Source organism: Perca fluviatilis, chromosome 19 (assembly GCF_010015445.1).
Source record: "Perca fluviatilis chromosome 19, GENO_Pfluv_1.0, whole genome shotgun sequence".
NCBI classification, from domain to species: domain Eukaryota; kingdom Metazoa; phylum Chordata; class Actinopteri; order Perciformes; family Percidae; genus Perca; species Perca fluviatilis.
The window spans coordinates 24,470,419-24,489,691 of record NC_053130.1 but is presented as its reverse complement, the minus strand read 5'-3'; the positions used below and the strand labels follow the sequence as shown (position 1 = coordinate 24,489,691).

The window sequence follows — 19,273 nt, the reverse complement described above, 5'->3', positions numbered from 1 at the left end:
CAAACGCTAATCTGTGCGTACGCATCGGGCAGCCACAGGCCATGTTAGTGGTCCAACCAGGAAAAAAGGCATGGACAGGCAGGTTGGGGCGTTAATCAGCTCCTCCATCTGTTTACACAACCAGCCCTGGGTTTTTTCTCTCCTCTATCACTGCGTTGTATCTCTCCACTTGTTGACACACTCATCCCCTTTCTGGGCTACTTTGTAACCGTCTCTCAGTGCTTGTCAATCTGTTGCTGTGTTGCAGTCCACCTGCAACCAACCTTGACTCACCAAATAAACAAACCAACATGCTTCGGGTCACTTTAACTGACCTGGCATCCGGCCTTATAGTGTGCAATTATGTATTCCAGCCAACTGCATAAACTACCGATCAGTATAAAAGGGACTCTATTAGAATGGTTCATATTCTGGAGTCGCATTCAAATCTCATTACATTCATATCTCAAGCAGTTAGGTTGTACGTTCTCAGTATTGACTGAAAGCAACATGAATACAAATGTCAGAAAACCAGTCAACACATGTACATACTTCAGTGGCTCTCATCCAAATATGAAGATTCAAGACTCTGAAACGTTGTATAGGAACTAGAGCTAAATGATCAGGCCGCCCATAGTTTGCCTCCACCAATGATATCATCTTTCTGAGCTTGAACCACAACTCTACCTAAGCCAGCCAGAGCTGAGTCCCCTGGGCCCATTTGTCAAAACAGCAAGTGGCGAGTTTCATTGGAATTCATGTATTCATTTAATCTGATGTCATGTATGGATCGCCCTACGCTTCTAGTGATGTTTGAGTGTGAGCCCACTGCCCTCCACCTCCCCAACGCCTCTCCTCATCTTCCTTCTCCCTTCATGCGCTATGTGAAAAAGCCAATTACTAAAAGTGAGTGATGAAACATAATTAGCAGTGAGCTGAGAGAAAGGGCTACAGTAGCCACTTCATGCCCGCACCCCCACATTTAGCCCCCTGTACTCCCCCAGGTTATTGATTGGTGCTGCGCCATGGAACATGAAGGGCATAATGTGTATATACACATTTTATTTACACAAACACACACATACACACACACACACACACACACACACACAACACAGACAGTAGAGGGATCCTCTATCCAAGTGCTTAACTGGATGAGCGCTATGTTTAGTGTGCTACTGGTGTATGACTCATACACACACACACACACAAAATCTCCTTTCCCAGGGGTCAGCATGTGAGGCATTTATCTAATTGCCACATACACTTTCTGCCGCCAGTGTCTGGAGCAGAAACTTCAAACAACGTTGTCAGAACGCATAAGACTCAAACACCAAAAAGAGAGGGACGCTCTTCCTTTGTTCTGTTTTTAGAATGAGTACTCTTGAACTTAAAAAGAGAGAGAGAGAGAGAGAGAGAGAGAGAGAGAGACAGAGACGGGTCAGGAATTCACATACCAGATGAATAAAAATAAGAACGGTGAAAGGAGGGGGGGGGGGGCATTATTTTGATCATGGAACGGCTCCAAAACGATGAGCCACATGTTCAAAGTGTTGCTGAATGAGAAGAGGAGAGTGAAGAGGGGGATGGCAGGGGGTTAAAGGAGGAGGGTGTAGGAGGATGAGGCCCGCACTGGAGGGCTGCGGTATTGTTGCGTTTAGACATGTGTGGAGGCCCAAAAGGAGGGGAGACTTCCGAGCCGAGCAGAGCCGGAGGAGCGAGGGGTGAGTCGGTGGGGGAGGAGGCGCTGGTGGGCCATGGGCTTGTTCTAGGGCCCTTTGAAGCCGGTCAGATTAGTAACACGGCATTGGCTACAAGTCTAGCGTGAAATCCTCACTTTTGCCACAGACTGGCCAGTGCTGGCCCCCTATAGGCAGCCACCCCCCACCTAACAATCACCAGCGCTGCACCAAAACACCTCACCCGCTCCCTGAAAAACAACTCTCTGAATCTGACAGCAGGCTACAAGCAAACAGCTTGGCTTCAAATTAAATCTTAAAAACAGCAGTGATTGTGTGTTTTACTGTATGAGAAGGTTTAATTGCATCACTGATGTGTGTAAATGGATTTTTTTTTTTTTATCATGTAATTGTGGTTGTGGAACACATAAACAGTTTGTCATATACTTACACATCACTCTGGTGTGTGTAGACCCGGTCAAACAGCGCCTCTGGAGCCATCCATTTTACCGGGAGGCGACCCTAGGGGACACAAACATGTAAGAGGTCAAACTAAATCTACACGCAACCCTTAATTTTTGGCCTGATAAGCATGTTTGAATTCATTCACTGCTGGGAGATCTCATTACTCCTGAAAAAGGCCGATACGTGAAAGCAGCCTGGGGAATTAGGCACTAGAGCGACTGTCTGGGAGGAGGATTTCCCAGAGGAACGTTTACATTGTTTAAGCCATAGAGCTGATAAACAGGGTCACAGATGAAGGAGGGAGTTTATCTCCTTGTGCCATTAAAACATTGTTCTGCTAAGCATAGCTGACAAGGCGGCCTTGGTCAATATCTGTGTGGAAGGTTAATGGCAAGAATAATCTCATCAGACACTCTGAATTATTAAATGGAGGGAGAACACCTAAATAAATCCTTATAAAACTGATTTTTCAGCATCCTTAAATACTAATGGGGGAAAGCTTACTACTAACAACATCAGTAATATGCAAGGAAAATGGTAAGAAACTATACTATACTAGAATATATGTCTGTAAAAAAATTATATTGTAGGTGTTCCTTTATTACATAAAGATGCTTTGTGTGCACCTACAATACATTTTAACAGGATAATATGACGGATATTAAACAATAATAAGGCCACTGTAAAAAAAATTCCGCACCAATCATATTGAAGAAAAAATAAAACAAATGTGTCTCTACAATGATGGCTCTGTCTTGATTAGTTTGTCATTAAGTGCTCATCATTGTTGTGCTGTCACTGTCCTAATCATCATTGCCATCAACCTCATTGCATATTGTTTTTGTTGTTGTTGTCAGCTAGTTCTCAGCATGATTGTGCATGCGATGAAAAGCCATCCATGCATACTAAATGAGGATGTGCAGGCAATGCTGCTCTGTGGTGGGAAAGAAAAGACACCACTGGGCCACTATGGAAATGTCAATTATGTTTAAGCCGCTCCCCTCTCACTTTGTCTCTCTTTCTGGCTAATTGTATAAGTGTCTTTGGAACTAAAGGAACAAGAGACTGAGGGATAAACAAGGCAGAGTCTCCAGAAGCACTACATTCACAGGCTTGCCTGGGAACCTGCAGCTTCTGCCAAGACACCAGCCGAGGGAAAGAGTGGAATAGAAAGATGAGGGAAGGGAATTTGAAAAAAGAGAGGGACGAATAGACTGATCTCGCACTGCGGCTCTCAAAAAAATTCCTCTCCCTCAATGCGTGCCGCGCAGGTTGAGGACTCACATTGGTCGTCTTTTTATAGTAGTCGATGTTATGGACGTCCCTGGCCAGGCCGAAGTCAGCGATCTTCATGAAGTTGCTTTCTGTGACCAGGACGTTCCTGGCTGCCAGGTCTCTGTGTATACACTGGGATGGAGAGAGTGAGGAATGTGAGGGGAGGGAGAAAAGAAGAAGGGAAAAGAGGGGAGGTCAGAGTGGAAAAAGTGAGGGGAAGAGAAGAATAAGACAGTTACCTCATGCCGAAAATAAATCAACTTTCAAACTGGTATATACTTAATTTGTGTTAAGATGTTTGTGGTGCATGTAATCATCCAGAAATCTACTGCACAGAGGTAGCACTTGACTGCATAACATGACGCCACAATGACTGCACCAACGTGAGCATGTCTGGATAAGTAAGGATTCCTCACATACTTTAGCACATATATGGTCCAAGTCGTTTCTGTGCATCAGCACGCATGTTCAAGTATGTGTGTGTGTGTGTGTGTGTGTGTGTATGTGCGTGAGAGAGACAGTAAGCTCTGTCACATTCCAACAGTGAGAGGGAGCGTGAGGCTGCGTTTGGCCAACATGGCCGTACCCCCATTGTGAAAACTCGCAGTTCTTCTCCACAGAGAGGCTTTTGTCATGGTATGAGAGACAATGCAGGGATTGGGCAGGGGGTCAGAGAAGTGTTTTTAGGAGACAATATTCCCACAGTGACGCACAAGCACGCTTTCCTACGTAAAACCTTCCCGGATACAGCACATCAAATGCTGTGTACTGGCACAGTGATCTGTCAAGGCCGCCAGCAGGAAACTGATGTGAGAACAGGACATTTTGTGTGTGTGTGTGTGTGTGTGTGTGTGTGTGTGTGTGTGTGTGTGTGTGTGTGTGTGTGTGTGTGTGTGTGTGTGTGTGTGTGTGTGTGTGTGTGTGTGTGTGTGTCCTTACCTTCTGTGATGCTAGATACTCCATGCCCCGTGCCACCTGATAAGTGCAGGAGACCAGATCTTTGAAAGTAAGCTGTTCGTCTGAGACACGGGCGATGTCATAGGAGTACTCCATGCCAGGCGGCCGGCGGGCTCGGAGGTACTCCCTGAGGTTGCCTTTGGAGGCGTACTCCACTATCACATAGAGGGGGCCTGCAGCGGAGAGAAAAGACCCACATTACCTTTTGAACATGGTCATAAATTATTCCCTTTGAGAGAAAGTGGCACTGAATAAAATTCAGAGAGATTATTTAATGGAATACAGTACATAAGGAAAGAGGCACCTTTAGTTTGAAGGTTAAGACTTTAAATTTGATGCTGGATTCTGTTCCAAAACACAAGGAAGTCTGTATGGAAAACACCTTCTAAATGGCCAGACTTGTCCAGTGCTGCATCCCAGAATTTATGTGCATTTCTAAAACTCAAATTTAATCCACCATCATTTTCTGCAGGATTTGAAAATCTGTGCTTAGGTGTGAAAAAAATATTATATCTTTTCAATTTCCCCACAATCATGGCTCCACTGATTTGAGAGAAGAAAATAAAAACGTTCTTAGAGTGCTCAGCTTTATCCAATCTTCACATCCAATTAAAATCCAACATGACATACAAATGGCTTCTACCGCCACCTTTTCCTACACTACATGTCTGATGTGGTGTGATGAAACATGTTATGACTGTGTGCAGCCACCTTTAGTACATTATACACAAAGTTAACAAGGCTGATCACTGAATACTGCATCAACAAATGATACAATATTCTAAGTATGTATATTCCTTTCCTAATGTACTTCATGATGTGACATGTTGTGTCCTGTCCTACTCACCGTCTTGTGTACAGGCACCCAAAAGATTAATGATGTTCTTATGTTTGCCAATCATCTTCATCATTTCCATCTCTGACACCAGGTCAGACAGGTCTTTCTCAGTGGCGTCATCTAAGAACAGAAGAAGTTGGATTGTCGGTTGTCAGGGAAAACTCAGCAAAACAAACATACCCTAGTCGCGCCTTCCCTTTAACCCTTTGACTCAGTAGCTGCCCTGCGAGACAACACCTTGTTTTGTAGGTGCTTCTGATTAAGTGCGGCTGACAGACAATGTGGGCTTAAGTTACTGCAGCGAGGGAAGCTCCTCACACAGACTACAGAGGCATCCTTTCAGTGCCAGGGGGAGGGAGGAGGAGGAGGAATTAAAGACGTTCAATCTGGATTCATTATCTGCTGCACAGGCTCCGTTTTCATGGGACTGATTGAGCCAGTAGAGGTATCCAGTCAGTCAGAATGGCATTGCCTGCATTCCTCTGCACCATTACCTTACCTGGAGTCATTCTAAACAGCAGATTCCCATTGTTGATCCAATAGCTTGCTGCTTTACCTAATCTAACCACCCCCCACTCCTAACCCCAAACCAACCCAGTGCCCCCTACTGCTGCTTTCATTAATCATATGCTAGTGTGACTTGCCTCTTTGTGTAGGTGCTGATTGAGCTCCAGCCAGCTGCTGCTCTGGGGTCAGGTAATTGACCGCCCCTAACCCTTACCTGAACAACCCGCCTCCCCCTAGCCGTCACTCAGCAACCACCAATAACGAATAATAACGAAAGCCCCAGGCTCCGCCTTGCACCTTTGCTGAACCCTCACTGGAGCATAAATCACCTATAAAATGCACTCAGGTTGCCCACAAGACATAATGAAGCAGTGTACGTCTTATCCCAGTGGTCTGATTTAAGTCAGACGTTTACCATTACAACCCCACTGTGACTGTGCAGCGGCAGGAGACTATCACTTACCTTTCAGCATCTTGACAGCGACAGTTACAGCCTCCTTGGGTTTGTCCTTATCGATGCCCAGTGCCTCTGCCATTACAACTTGGCCGAAGCAGCCTTCACCTAAGGGCTTGCCCAGGGTCAACCTGCAGCCACCAGACAGCAGACACAAAAAGGGAAACAAGAAAAACTATTAGGCTGCTGAAACACAAACTGAAACTCATCGACTTGACCTGACAGTGGCATCGATTCGCTCCCTGTGCAGAAATAAACAGGTTAGTTAGAGCGAGAGAGGTAATGAAACCAGGCACTATGCCAGTTTCTCAACCTCACCCTTTGAATTTTCTTTTACTAGATCACTCTCTCTGTTTCAATCAGATTGTGTCTGTGTGAGTGCTTTATTGGCGTGGTGACTGAAGCCCGTGCCAGGGCAGTAGGTAGGAAGGCAGACATGGCAACGATAATCACCTGATAAAGCCAGGGAGAGGCACTCATTTCTAAACTGTTTACCCTGCCTTGGCATGTTCCAATATACACTCTTTACAAGTCATTACACAGGGATTAGCTTAGCTCTGACACATTAGCCTGTGATGGATGGAACGCTAGTGGGCCTGACTACAATACCAGATGGAAATGTAAGTACTATTCAATTGTTAGCCATGTCACAATCGCTGGTGTTTTAAACTGTATGTCCAAACTATATTACACTGATTCATATAGTGAGGAGACATACAGACACGCTCTTTCACAACTATCCATCAGAACCTCTGCACCTATCTGACCCCTGAACGAGCTGTGTACCTTGGTGCTTTTTCATTTGATTGACAGCTGTAGCCCCACCCCTAAGGCCCAGTATCCTGGCTATGTAAACACTCACACTGCATGCCGCAAAGCCTAGAGCCCGAGGCCAGCGCCCTGCCGTAGTAACACAATCCCCTATCTGTCCACGCACTCACCACGCTCAATGGCAACCATTCTGTCCATCCAGCCGCACATAATCAATGTTATTTTTCCTCCACGCAAACCGCAACCGTTAGCATTCCTCAGCTTTCTGCAATCCCAACATGATCCCTCAGGCGCTGGGATGACAGGCGAAGAATAAAGACCCAAACACAGAGGCACACAGACATTTATTCAGCCTAGACAAAACATCCCATTTGGTGGGTTCATCAATTAGAATCTACTTTTCAAATCAACTTTTCCCCAGAATGCCATTCTGCATGCACACAAGAGAGTCTAGGTTTACATCAGAAATGTTTTTTTCACTAATGTGATAGTAGGATTTATGATCAAGCAACTTTTTTTAACAGAAGACAGGCCTTCGTGTCCATGGTTTGGGAATTTCCCTCTTTTCTTTCAAAACCAAAGGCCTCAAGTAGGTATTAAACTACTCTATCCTTTGCTGTCCTATTAAATCCACCCGAAAGCTTATCACCGGTCGCAGCAACTGTGTGACAAATCCAAACATCAGTGGTGCTAATTCTTCTGGTATGAAACCGAACAAACACTCTTAGCCCAGACATGCAGATGAAAGCTGCGAGTGCTAACCAGTAATTAGCACCGCTTCATTCCTTACCATCAGAAGCATGTGTGTGAGTGAGAGTGTGACGCAGCAGCAGTTGTAATGAAGAGGCATGGGGCAGGGCGCCAAGTTCAGGTCATTTTACTACAGCAACAACAGATGAAAGTAGCCTACCTATTTATCTCAGACACCACAACCATTATTCAGCAGTTAGTCATTATTGTTAATGTCACTCTTTACCTAGAACAATAGTTATCTGATCATTTAACAGCCCAGATACAATCACACAGATGCTCATTATGTAGGTGTTATCGACTACTGTAGTGAATCTTGTTAGCCAAAGATGAGCTGTATTTGCATTGAGGACAATCACAAAAGGTGTAGCGCTGAAAGTTATCATGCATACTGTCAAACAGGCACCAATTACAGGCCTTGAATACTGAGTGTTATAATGAATACCCCTTTTGGATAAAAGTGGCACTGCAAAGCAGATCTGCATTTTAAAGGTTTTTTAATGCTTTATGCAGCAGCTGAATCTGATTTACATAATGATGTACTTTGCTTTTTGTAAAAGGGTAAAACATTGCAATTAGGACTAGATCATAATTACTGTTTTCAATGCCAAACAACAATTTTAATAAAACCAGCAGAATCCCAAAGTAGAATTTTCTTTAAAAAAAATAAAAGAAATCTGCCATATAGTTACACTTGTTTTTGATGCAAAATAACAAGTGATCAGGAGCATGAGAAACAGACAGCCTCACCTGTCTCGGGAAAACTCCCAGCGTGGATCCTGGGGAAGGTCATACTCAGGGATCGGATCATCGTGCGCAGAGCTCCGCCGCGTTGTGATGCGTACCAGCGGCGTACTGGAGTTCATGGAAGAGCTCGAGTCTGCCGACACCTACAGGATGAGAAAGATTGGCTGATCACCGGAGTCTGGGTTCACAGATCAGATAAAGCTCTAAGGCATCACTAGAGGAGTCGGAGTAAATGTGCATATGCCTAATTGACTGTGGTACTTTTATTGAAATGACCAGGAATGTTGGTAAATATGACACATCAATATGAATATATTCTTAATTTCCACGGTTAATGCTTTAACATTACAGTAGAGTCTGTCTCTGGCCCAGAGATTACATTTCAATGATCATTAAGAAGCGAGCAACAACAGTAATTTTGATGAATGTGTGTGGATCATTCAGCCTCGCCACTGTCCCCGGGGCTCATCTCTCCTCGCTGCACCTTAACCTTACCTTGACACAGGAATCAGTCTCTCCGCAGAATGTAATCCAACACTTTTTGTACCTTTTGGTTTCCCTTGAGGGAAAAGCATGGCTCACACAGAGGGAAAAAAAACTCTGGCTGTAGTTTCAGGCAGCAGTGCTAACTTGCACAGAAATGCATGCCTTCTAAATGAGGCTGGAGGTAGATTGTTTAAAATACCACAACAGTATATAGTATGGAGTGTGGAGTTCTATTCATTATTAATTCATTATTAATTAATCAAGTATTTTAAAAAGTGTATCATCCATGCAACTTTGATGTTTTTCAGCATTAGCCTCCTATATATCTATTTATGTAAAGTTTGTTGTCTGACATTGTATTTCTGCAGTGTGTGTTTTTCTCCTCTAGGGGTGTTAAATGCCTTTAGAACTCTTTATCTACTTTCTGTTACCTGGCGGCGCAGAGGGATCTGCTTGCTCAGTTTGTGGACCGCCGGCTGGCCCCCAAAGTCGGGTTTCTTTGCGGTGTTCCTCATGCGGCACACCACCACGATGCCCACCATGCAGGCGATGAGGAAGACGCCCGCGCAGTATATCGCAATCTCCACATAGTCTGGGGAAATGGGCCCTGGGGATTTCTCGAGGGCTGAGGAAAATAAAGGGTGAGCAGAGACAGAGGTCAGGGGAAGAAAGTTAGAGTAAGACTCTCACTGATCACTCTCTCACACACACACACACACACACACACACACACACACATACACAGACACACACACACGTACGGGTGACAGACAGGCACATTCTCCATTTGAATAGACACGCATGGGCATCAGACAGGCAAACACAGAGACAGATGCTCTGGAGATGACTCATGCGTAAATGTAATCACCATCAGCTAGCAAACTAAACAGAAATTATTTTGCAGTATCCTTCTCTCGCTCTTCTTTCCAGGGTACCAGCACGCCTACTTTTATTTTAACCAACACTCAACAGTCTCAACAGATTTAAAATCTTGACTCAGTCAGTACAACCAGGCCTGCATATGTCTGCATTCTGTACTAATGCTGGAGACACGCGAGCACAAACACAAACACACACCCACAGACAGCGGAACAATATGCGCTTCACTTCAGATCGCAAACAAGAGAGAGCGGTGTCCTTCGTGGTTGTATATGGCCTGAACTTCCTGTCGAGGAAATTGGCTGAGTTTGTGTGTGTCAGTGTGTGTGTGTGTGTGCTATCGAAATGGACTGTTCCATAATGCATAACCCTCCAGACACAAACAAGGCTCTTGTGCAGCACAGCTAACTAACCAGCCAGCTGGAGGTGAAGCTACATATAGGAACCTTTTTCCTGTCTATCTTGTATCTGCTGGTCCAAAAACCACAGCGCACACACAGAGAAGCCACAGCCTCGAAGGCGCCATCAGTGCAGATAGAGCACATCCAGGGCAATAACTATTACATATTACTCCCAGAGGAAATGGCTCGCCTGTGATCATTACGCTGTATTGTTTACAGACAAAATAAAACTATCGTCTGCTGATGACATTAAGGGAGGGGTTATACTGGTTGTCTGCTGTGGGCTACAGTCAACTACTCTCATCGATCTCATTTAATGCCCACCCTACTTCGGGCTAGAACTTGAGCAGAAACATTTGTCTGTTTAGCCTGGAGTGAACTTGTGCACTTGTACACTAAGTTTTATGTATTCGATTCTTTGGTATGCATAATTACAGGCCAGACATACAGCAGCGGACAAAAATAGGATAAAACGAGTTGATAAATGAGAACACACACGTGGACAAACATTCACATGCACAACTCATTAACTGCATAGAAGCGGAGCGGTTTGGCCCTGATAATTGAGAAAGTCAAGCCAACTTGAAGCGAGTGTTGAGCTTTACCTTTCGATCTTTATTTCAAGGAGAAATAAGGATCTTAAAAGAAGCCAATTATCAGAGCCAGAGAAGGGGTGGAGAACATTTTGAGAAATGTGGCACTGAAAGACTTTTCCCAAGGTGCAAAAGGGAGCTGTAACAGAAGGAAAAGAGAAAGCGGGCGACAAACCCTCCCCTCCTTTTGGAGTCTGGAGACACTCGAGCTGCTCTGGGAGCTCCACTTCCGTCTCAGAGTTATAATAAGTCGTCTGCAAACTACCCCGTTATCTGCTCTGAGCTTTCAACAGCTCGCCAATCCAGATAATATTATAGAATACGTATATGCTCCCCGCTCTTACGTTACATTGTCTTGGATGTTGACTGTGCTGGTTCATCGCCGTAATCTAATATTTTAGCTGTGTGCCTCAGACTCCGGGGTGGGGGTTGGGGGGACTTGCCTTCCACAGAGGTCATTGAAATGACATAATCCAACCATTTTAGAAAAAGCTGAGAGAAAGAAAAAAGGGGACAGCATACGAGTGTATATACCTGGAAGCACCGTCAGTGAAGCAGTGTGAAAGGAGATCCCAATAGAATTACCCGCCAAGCACGTATACTCCCCAGCATCTTCAACTGTTACATTGGGCAAGTAGAGAACTTCTATCTCCTTATCTGTGGTGTTAACACCTGCCGTCTGGGGAGAAGGAGAAGAGGAGGAAGAGGAAGGGGGGGAAGATGAAGAAAGAGAGGGACGAAGATAAGAGAAGAGGGGAAACGGGAAAGCAAAAAGAAAGAGAGACGGGAGAGAACAGAGAGAGAAAAAGAAAAAAATGAGACCCAAAACACCAAGATAGAAATAAGAGGAGCTGGATGGCGTCCATCGTTGAGGTCCCATCTAGAGCAAAGAATGTTGGGAGTTTTCATGGGTGAGGAGCAGGAGGCTTCATAAACACAGACACAGATAGAGCCCAGTACGCCACCAAAACATGAGAAAATAGAACCAATACACCAAAAATGAAAACCCCAAAAAAGGTTCCCGTCACCAACAGAACCTGCTAATAGAAGCCAGTCTAATCCACACGTTGGACTGGACACATGCACAAACACAAACACAGAGAGCATGGAGAGCACTGCTCTGCAACACCATACACCATCTCGACACAGCTCGCAAGAGAAGGGAAAGGGAGATGCTAGCTGTGACAATTTCAGTGTTGGTATGCAGGTCCAACCAGTGCTTCCATGGCTGCGCTAGTCTCAGCAGTGGAGGGAGCAGCTGAAACACAAGGGTGTAACATTAGGGGAGAGTAGGTCTGTGAACCCTAGGACCACCAAGAGACCACCAGCAGGAACCACCACAGCACAGCAGGTCAGGGACGAAGCCCGGGAAACCACACCGAGGGGGAGGGAGGGTAGGTGGGGTCAGGTCTCGAGGGTTACCTGGGATGACAGTCAGCCAGCCCGACTGGCTCGCCTCGCCTATATAATTGGAGACTTTACAGGTATACTCTCCAGCATCAGCCTCCGTCACGTTGGTGAGGGTGAGCATCTCCACGTCTGAGCTGTTAATGCCTGAACGCTGCAATCCACACACACACATACTTAGACATGAACATGTATGATCAGACAAATAAGTCAAATGAATCAGACAGACGTGCAAACATTGCGACTAACAGCTACTGTATTTGAATCTGCAGGAGAGAGCGGGAATCACCACCAAGAGCCAGCGTGGAAAAGACCTATCAGTTCAATACGGGAGGAAATGTAGTAATTAGTTCCTGATATGACTTTTGATATCCATCTGAAACACATGCAGCCGCTGGCAAAACACCAAGAAAAAAAATAGAGGGAAGGACTCTAATCAAGAGAATGTAATCTAAAAGAGGAAGTGCAGAAATGTACCTTTAAAACTCGGACGTAGGGGTGTCCGTCGGGGCCGTAGCGACTGCCGTTCTGAGTGATGTGTTTCAGCCACTGGATGTGAGGTTGGGCGTCGCTGTAGACCTTGCAGACGAAGCGGGCGTCCTCCCCAACGTGTACCGTGGTGTTGGCTGGGAGGCCAGCCTGGAGAATAGGCCGATGAGGGGACCGTTCTGTTGAGAGGGAGGGAAACGTTACTTTTAGGAGGCTGGTTCATTACCGTCGATTAATGTCGACCAACAGGGAAGTGTCTCAAAAACGTGCCATTTCCCTTTAAGAATCACATAGTGTAGTTTATCTTTGCAAAAGCAGAACTTCACATACTGTGAGTGTGAATGTTTCCCGGCAACCATGGCAGGTAAAATCATGACTGCACTGCCTCTTCCTTATCTCAGAAGCATTTAGAGGCTTTACACAAAACAAATAGGCGGAGGCATTTATCACTGGAAGATAAAGAACTCAGGTGGAGGAGGACTTCCATAAAGAAGAGTGTATATATATATATTGCATGTGAGTGGGGAGGTTCAGCAAAACTACAGTATATGTGCCAGTCTTGGAAAGTGAAACACCTTCATAGCACCATCACATCTCCAGCTATCTGCATTCTTTTACAAGCAAACATTTGGCCTGTGAATCCAAACAGAGCGAGACCTGTTGAACAATGCCTCCTTTCAAACACTACCCGGCCCACAACCCCCACACTGACAGCAACCACCCGCTGCCACCCCCCCCACACACACACACACACACACACACACACACACAAAATGACATCACTTAGCCTGGGGCGCTGCATTGCCTTTCCAAAACATAGCCTTAAGGTAGGTGCAGTAAATTTGTTTGTGCGAGTGTGCATGTGTGTGTATAGGGTCGGGGGTGGGTCAGGGGGGAGGGATGGTCAGAGGGTGAGGCTGTGTGATGAAGGGTAGAGGCTGGGTTTAAAAAGGAGGGCTAAAAAAGGGAGAGTGAGTGGCAGGGTGAGTGAAGGGAAGGAGAGGAATCAACAGATGGAGAGTGCAGCAACTAGGAGGCAGAGACGTCTTCCATATGCCTGCCTGCCTGTCTTCCTGCTCCATCTTTCTGAAATCTGCCAGATCAGATGATTCCCACCCCTCTTTCCTGCCTCACCATCTACCTCCTCCTTCCTGCACATTCCTAGGGCTCGTCTTGTTTATCCCCCCCCCACCCCCCACCCCCACACACACACTTTTCTCTCCTCCTCCATCTTTCACAGGCCTCCTCACCCTCTCGATCTTTCCTGAACAGAGAGAGGTGATGGACTTCAGCCAAACAGAATACTTTCTGCCACGATATACATTTACTAAAAACAGTCGTGCAGAAAGAGACGTGTAGACATGAGACATTCATTCTAACCTTCATTATAGCCGATGTCCAAATGTGAGCTGGAGCATTTAGAGCTGGACAGCCGACAACTCAGACCAAATGACAGAATGGGCGTGTAGTGCGATAAAAAAAGGCCACATCATGATTATGGCGAAACCCCAAAACAATAAACGTTTGTGGAGCAATTTCGGATTAAATAAGATAAAGGGATATTGTGTGTGTGCATGTGTGTGGGCAGAGAAGCTACTTTTTAGCACATCAACCTCACACAAGAAAGCTGCACTTTAGGAGGGAAAGATATGAAGGATGACGGGGAAAGAAATAATAAAAGAAGGATTCTGTCTGCAGCATGAAATGAGGGAATGGCGACAGAACAGGACAGTTTACATGTATCCAGAAGTGGAATGTAGCAAAGTACATTTACTCAAGTAACATACTTTAGTACAATATTTAGGTACTTGTGCTTTACTTCCTACTTTATACTTTATCTGACAGCTGGAATTACTAGTTAATTACACAATATATATATATATATATATATATATATAAAGGTTCCCAACCTTTTTTGTTTGTGACCCCTTTAATCTTCTCAGATGTTTTCAAAAGCTTCAGTGCTCAAAGAGGTCAAATCATCTAATTTTTTTTAAAAAAAAAAAAAAAAAAAAAAAAAAAAACAACAAAACAAATTTTTTTTTTAATTTTTTTTTTTTTTTTTTTTTTTTTTTTTTTTTTTATCTAAACCCCCTTTTTTTTTTTTTTTTTTCTTTTTTTTGGGAAAAACTAGAATAGACTAGCTTTCTGTTTATAAAGTAGTTCAAACTAGCTCCACTTCGAGCAGCTACAAAATGCTGCTTACACATTGATGTATCAACATTAACACTAATTATTTCATATAGAACATTACATCAGTCACAGGCCATTTTACTGCAGAAGTACTTGTACTTTGATACTTTAAGTAAGTTTGCTAATGATACTTCTGTACTTGAAGGACTCAACATAACACTCAACAGTATTTTTACATTGTTGTATTAGTACTTTTACTTAAGTCAAAAATCTAATCTAATCTAATCTGCACGTATCAAATCGAATGAAAGAGCAGACCCTGCGGTGCTTTTTTATGTTTTACTGTGACCAATATGTAGTGACCCGTTTCAAAACTGAATCCATTTATCAATTAAGTCATTAGTGGAGCAATTTGATGGCAGAGGCAGTGGGATAGAGGCAGAAAGAAGCATAAGGGGGCGAACCAGGGGCATTCTATGATGTCCCATGCGAGACCGGTGAACTCTGGGTAACCTGACGGCTTGGCACACAGGGCCCTAAGGGTCAGGGTGGGATAAGGGCACAAGAAGAGAGCCCAACATGGCACAGGATGGCATGGGGCTATCAACAAAGTGCCGCATGGCCACTGGGTGCCACAGTTCTGATTCAGACTGAAAGAGCCGACGTCTGTTTTGACTCCTCATTTGGGTCTACTTGTCATGTGTGTCTGCTCGTGGATGTCCCACTGCTCTCCTTTCTCCAGAGGCCAGTTTGAACCAGAAAAGGCTGGTTCCTTCTTGGTTTAAAAAGCTGATCCTGCAGGTCATTTGGGTAAAAAAACCCAGATAAAAACAGCCTTTTCTGTCTCTGTTTCCCCTCCTTTTCTCTTTCTCCCCCTCTCCTCCCTCTGTCCACCCCACTATAATGGAGGAAAATGAAGCAAGAGGTTGCAGGGGGCAGCGGCTGCGGAGCCAGACGTGGAGGGGGTTTACTGCTCTGCAATAAAACAGAACAAAAAACAGAAATATGCAGTCTGAAGGAGCGCTTTAGCTAACTCCAGAGGGGAGCAGAGCAGGGGGCCGGAGTTGGGGAGCATGTGTGGACCTTCATGCATTTGTGTGCATGTGCCTATATGCTCATTGTGCAAAAAACCCTCAGGTATTCAATCTCCAACTGATATAATGAAAATAATACTCCTTATTACCATGGTGACCCTAATAAAAACAGAAGTGTGTAATTACAGTAGGTCTGCACAGGACAATGGTGCCAGTAGGAGAAGTACTCCATATACAGACACAGACACGGAGTGACCAATGGGCCATAAATGCTCTTCTGTGAATCAAACTGCTGCAGCTGCATTTCTCTAAAGGTTATCTGTGGATTATTGGCCAGCCTTTAGAAGAATAACTGTGTCAGATAAACTTTGATGTGTACTGATTGCTCATATTGTGGTTCAAGTGAGGCCAAAGGAGAGCATCAAATTAAGCGCAAACTCTCACACAAACACACATGCACACATTGATCTACTATCTTTATCCCACTCCCCTTGTTGTTCCCGCTGCTTATCGATTCTGCAAACTGAGCAGAAAAACACTCTTTGCTTTCAGCTCCAAAGGTCATGCTGAGGGGTGACTGAGTTGGGTCTGAATTCGCTGTAATAGTGCTGAGGCCAGAACTCTGTGAACTCAGAGAGTGACACTAAACGATCACCCGGAGCGGGTTTAAGTCCCAATCACCTTAGCCCACCTTAAAGGGTCAGTTCATCCAAATCACACAAAAACATATCTTTCCACTTGCATTGTGGTTTTAATGCAGATCGTTTCTGTTTTATTAGCCAAGACTGTGGGGCTCAAATCATGGAAAATTGCATTGAAAAACTGGACAACAATGTGTTTTTTGGGTGTCTTTTTTTCTTCCAGGAACTGTTTTCCTGTTACTCACAGACTTCACTGTGAGAAATTGTATGAGGAAACATTTCCTCAATAGTTTTATTTTGTGATTTGGGTGAACTGACCCTTCAAATCAACCTTTAGAAATACATATTTGAGTAAGTTTAGCCTGTCTAGAGGGTTACTATTATGGAGAAAACAAATGCTTAAAATAGATTAAAATAACAACAATTAGTTATAAGACTATACATACTTATACATATACTATAATTTAATCATTAACTTATAATACCACCATTGAAGTAGGATTTGGCTAAATTAATAAAATGTATAATATTTAATATAATATATAACCAAATTAAATATCCACACTTGGCAGCACTCCCTGACCTGCACCTGCATCCAGAGTACACCTGGGTGATCAAACAGCGCGTGCACATACACACACACACACACACACACACACACACACACACAAAACTATTCCCACTGTGAGAACCCTCTCTGTTTGCCTTCCCTTCCTCCACACCTCAACGGGTACTGACCCACTACGTCCAGGGTGTAGGTGTGGTTGATGGATCCAAACTCGTTCTCCACCAGGCAGGTGTAGTTGCCCTTGTCCGACGGCACCACGCTCTCCATGATCAGGGTCCAGTGCTGGGTACGCACCTGGGTGCGAGAGGCAGAGGGGTTTCTTGTTACACAGACACAGTCATTGATAAACACACTGTCAATGAACACTCACATACAGAAAAATGCAGGTGACATTAACAGACATAAAGAGCTGGCGCTAAATGAGAAAGATGAAAAAAGAAAACGACAGAGGGGATTTGGTTAGAAGAGTGAAAGACGAGAGCTGGAAAACAACATTGCGGCGGATGACAGGCTGAACCCCACCCTTTAAGTCTAATCAGCAAACACACAGTTATTCATAATTTATTTGCAAAAAATAGTTTCACCCCTGTGTGGAATCCACAGGTGTGAGCTAACAATAATGTTTCCGTCTGCACACTGAAGACAGACAGTAGCTGCTGCTAGTACAGGCCTACATTTCACACAATGGAGAGATTATGCCACAGGGCTGGGCTCAGGTACCGCTTTTGTCCAACATTTGTTGTGAGAAACGAGCTGCCCACAGTGTATCTGACAGCCTGACATATCATTTCCGTCACGTTGTGGCTGTTTTTTTTGTCTATGCTGTATAATAAGTCTGCTGAAAGCCAAAGGGAAGGGACATTAGCAGCTACATCAACATAATCTGCTCCTCAACTTTCCTGGCAGGGAAATGTGTTTCCTCATAAACCATCAGTCATTAACCAGGAACCTCAGACTCGTTCAGCATCACTGGATCTTCTCATAAATTAATTTCTAAACTGTCTGATTGAACTGTTATTCCACTCTATCAGTACGGCTCTAGCATATACGGTAAATGCTATTTGTTTAGAGAGGCAACAAGAGGAATTTACGAGCCAAATAACTAAACTGAATCAAATGGAGACTTCATCACAGGAGAGGAATTCTTCACATTAAGACTAGTTGTAGCTGATTTCAAGCTTTTTTTTTTTTTTTTTTTACAAAGAAAAAATAAAAAACAACCACACTAGTTTTACTTTCCCATCACATACACAATCAGGTATTTCCAGCACATATAAATCAACTCAGACTGTTTATTTCCCAAAATGGGACAAGGGCGGGAGACAATTTCAACCACAGTATAGAAAGTATTTTATGTTGACTACTGACATCATTCATTCGGTATTTTGGTCCAAGAATCAAATAATTCAAACCCCTTCAGTTTAAACTTTAACCAGCTCAGCAATAGTGTTTGTAAATCACATTTCATAACAACAGAATCACATACTAGTCTCCGACCAAAGCCAGTGGGACCTGTTCTCCCTGATTGAGTTACCTCAGCATTCTCAACACAGTTCAACCCTGACGCTACCTACCTTCTCTATACGTTACTGTCTGGGGGCATTTAACCCTCAAGTCCCGGGCTTAAGTTTCTAATTGTTGGGGGTAAAGAACCATTTTGAGATACAGTGAGAGGCTCTGCAAAGTATCCTGGTGAGAGGAGGCGCACGGATGAGCAATTCCAATTTCACACCAGGAACCCTGCCCTCGTTTCCTCTGTCTACTCTCCTCCCGTCTCTCCAGTGAAGGGTGGAAAAGGGGGGAAAGGACCGCCAGAGAATGATTGGAAGAAGGAAACTTGACGTCCCATGTAAATAATTTCACCACACAGCCAGAAGTACTGCAGCACAGAAAGCAGTAAAAAAGCAAGAGAAGGCAGTGAGTTGACATTTGTAATAAAAAAGTATGATGTATTACTGTTTATCCTACCTTATACCCTCCCATGCGGTCCTCTTGGCGGAAAGGCCGGCCGTTTTTAAGCCAGCGCAGCTTAGGCGTGGGGTGGCCTTCTGCAGCACAGCGGAACTTGACTGTGTTGGCAGCTGGCACCGCATGTAGCTTCTTCTCCATCTTTGCTGACGAGGTCCAATACGGAGCGCCTACAACCAGAGAACAGTTGGTGTTCAGTCAGGGTGAGATTTCCTAATCATGTCTTCAGCATTAACAGTTTGGCTTCAGGGC

At 44.4% G+C, this 19,273-nt stretch overlaps 1 protein-coding gene across 5 annotated transcripts in view; it reads right to left on the bottom strand.

The window, feature by feature from the left end:
* fgfr2 (fibroblast growth factor receptor 2) overlaps positions 1-19,273 on the bottom strand; it is a 39,536-nt gene that overhangs the window by 4,712 nt on the left and 15,551 nt on the right. For 3 of the 5 annotated variants that reach the window (XM_039783728.1, XM_039783733.1, XM_039783729.1), the window contains 11 exons: positions 19,022-19,191; positions 17,224-17,347; positions 12,666-12,856; positions 11,316-11,460; positions 9,334-9,533; positions 8,426-8,565; positions 6,164-6,285; positions 5,203-5,313; positions 4,338-4,528; positions 3,408-3,530; positions 2,110-2,180 (listed from right to left, as the gene is read on the bottom strand). In XM_039783728.1, coding sequence (XP_039639662.1) covers positions 2,110-2,180; positions 3,408-3,530; positions 4,338-4,528; positions 5,203-5,313; positions 6,164-6,285; positions 8,426-8,565; positions 9,334-9,533; positions 11,316-11,460; positions 12,666-12,856; positions 17,224-17,347; positions 19,022-19,191 — 1,588 coding nt within the window. Of the gene's footprint in view, positions 1-2,109; positions 2,181-3,407; positions 3,531-4,337; positions 4,529-5,202; positions 5,314-6,163; positions 6,286-8,425; positions 8,566-9,333; positions 9,534-11,315; positions 11,461-12,203; positions 12,343-12,665; positions 12,857-17,223; positions 17,348-19,021; positions 19,192-19,273 lie in introns of all 5 variants that reach the window. The other 2 variants (XM_039783731.1, XM_039783730.1) reach the window with 2 other exon arrangements.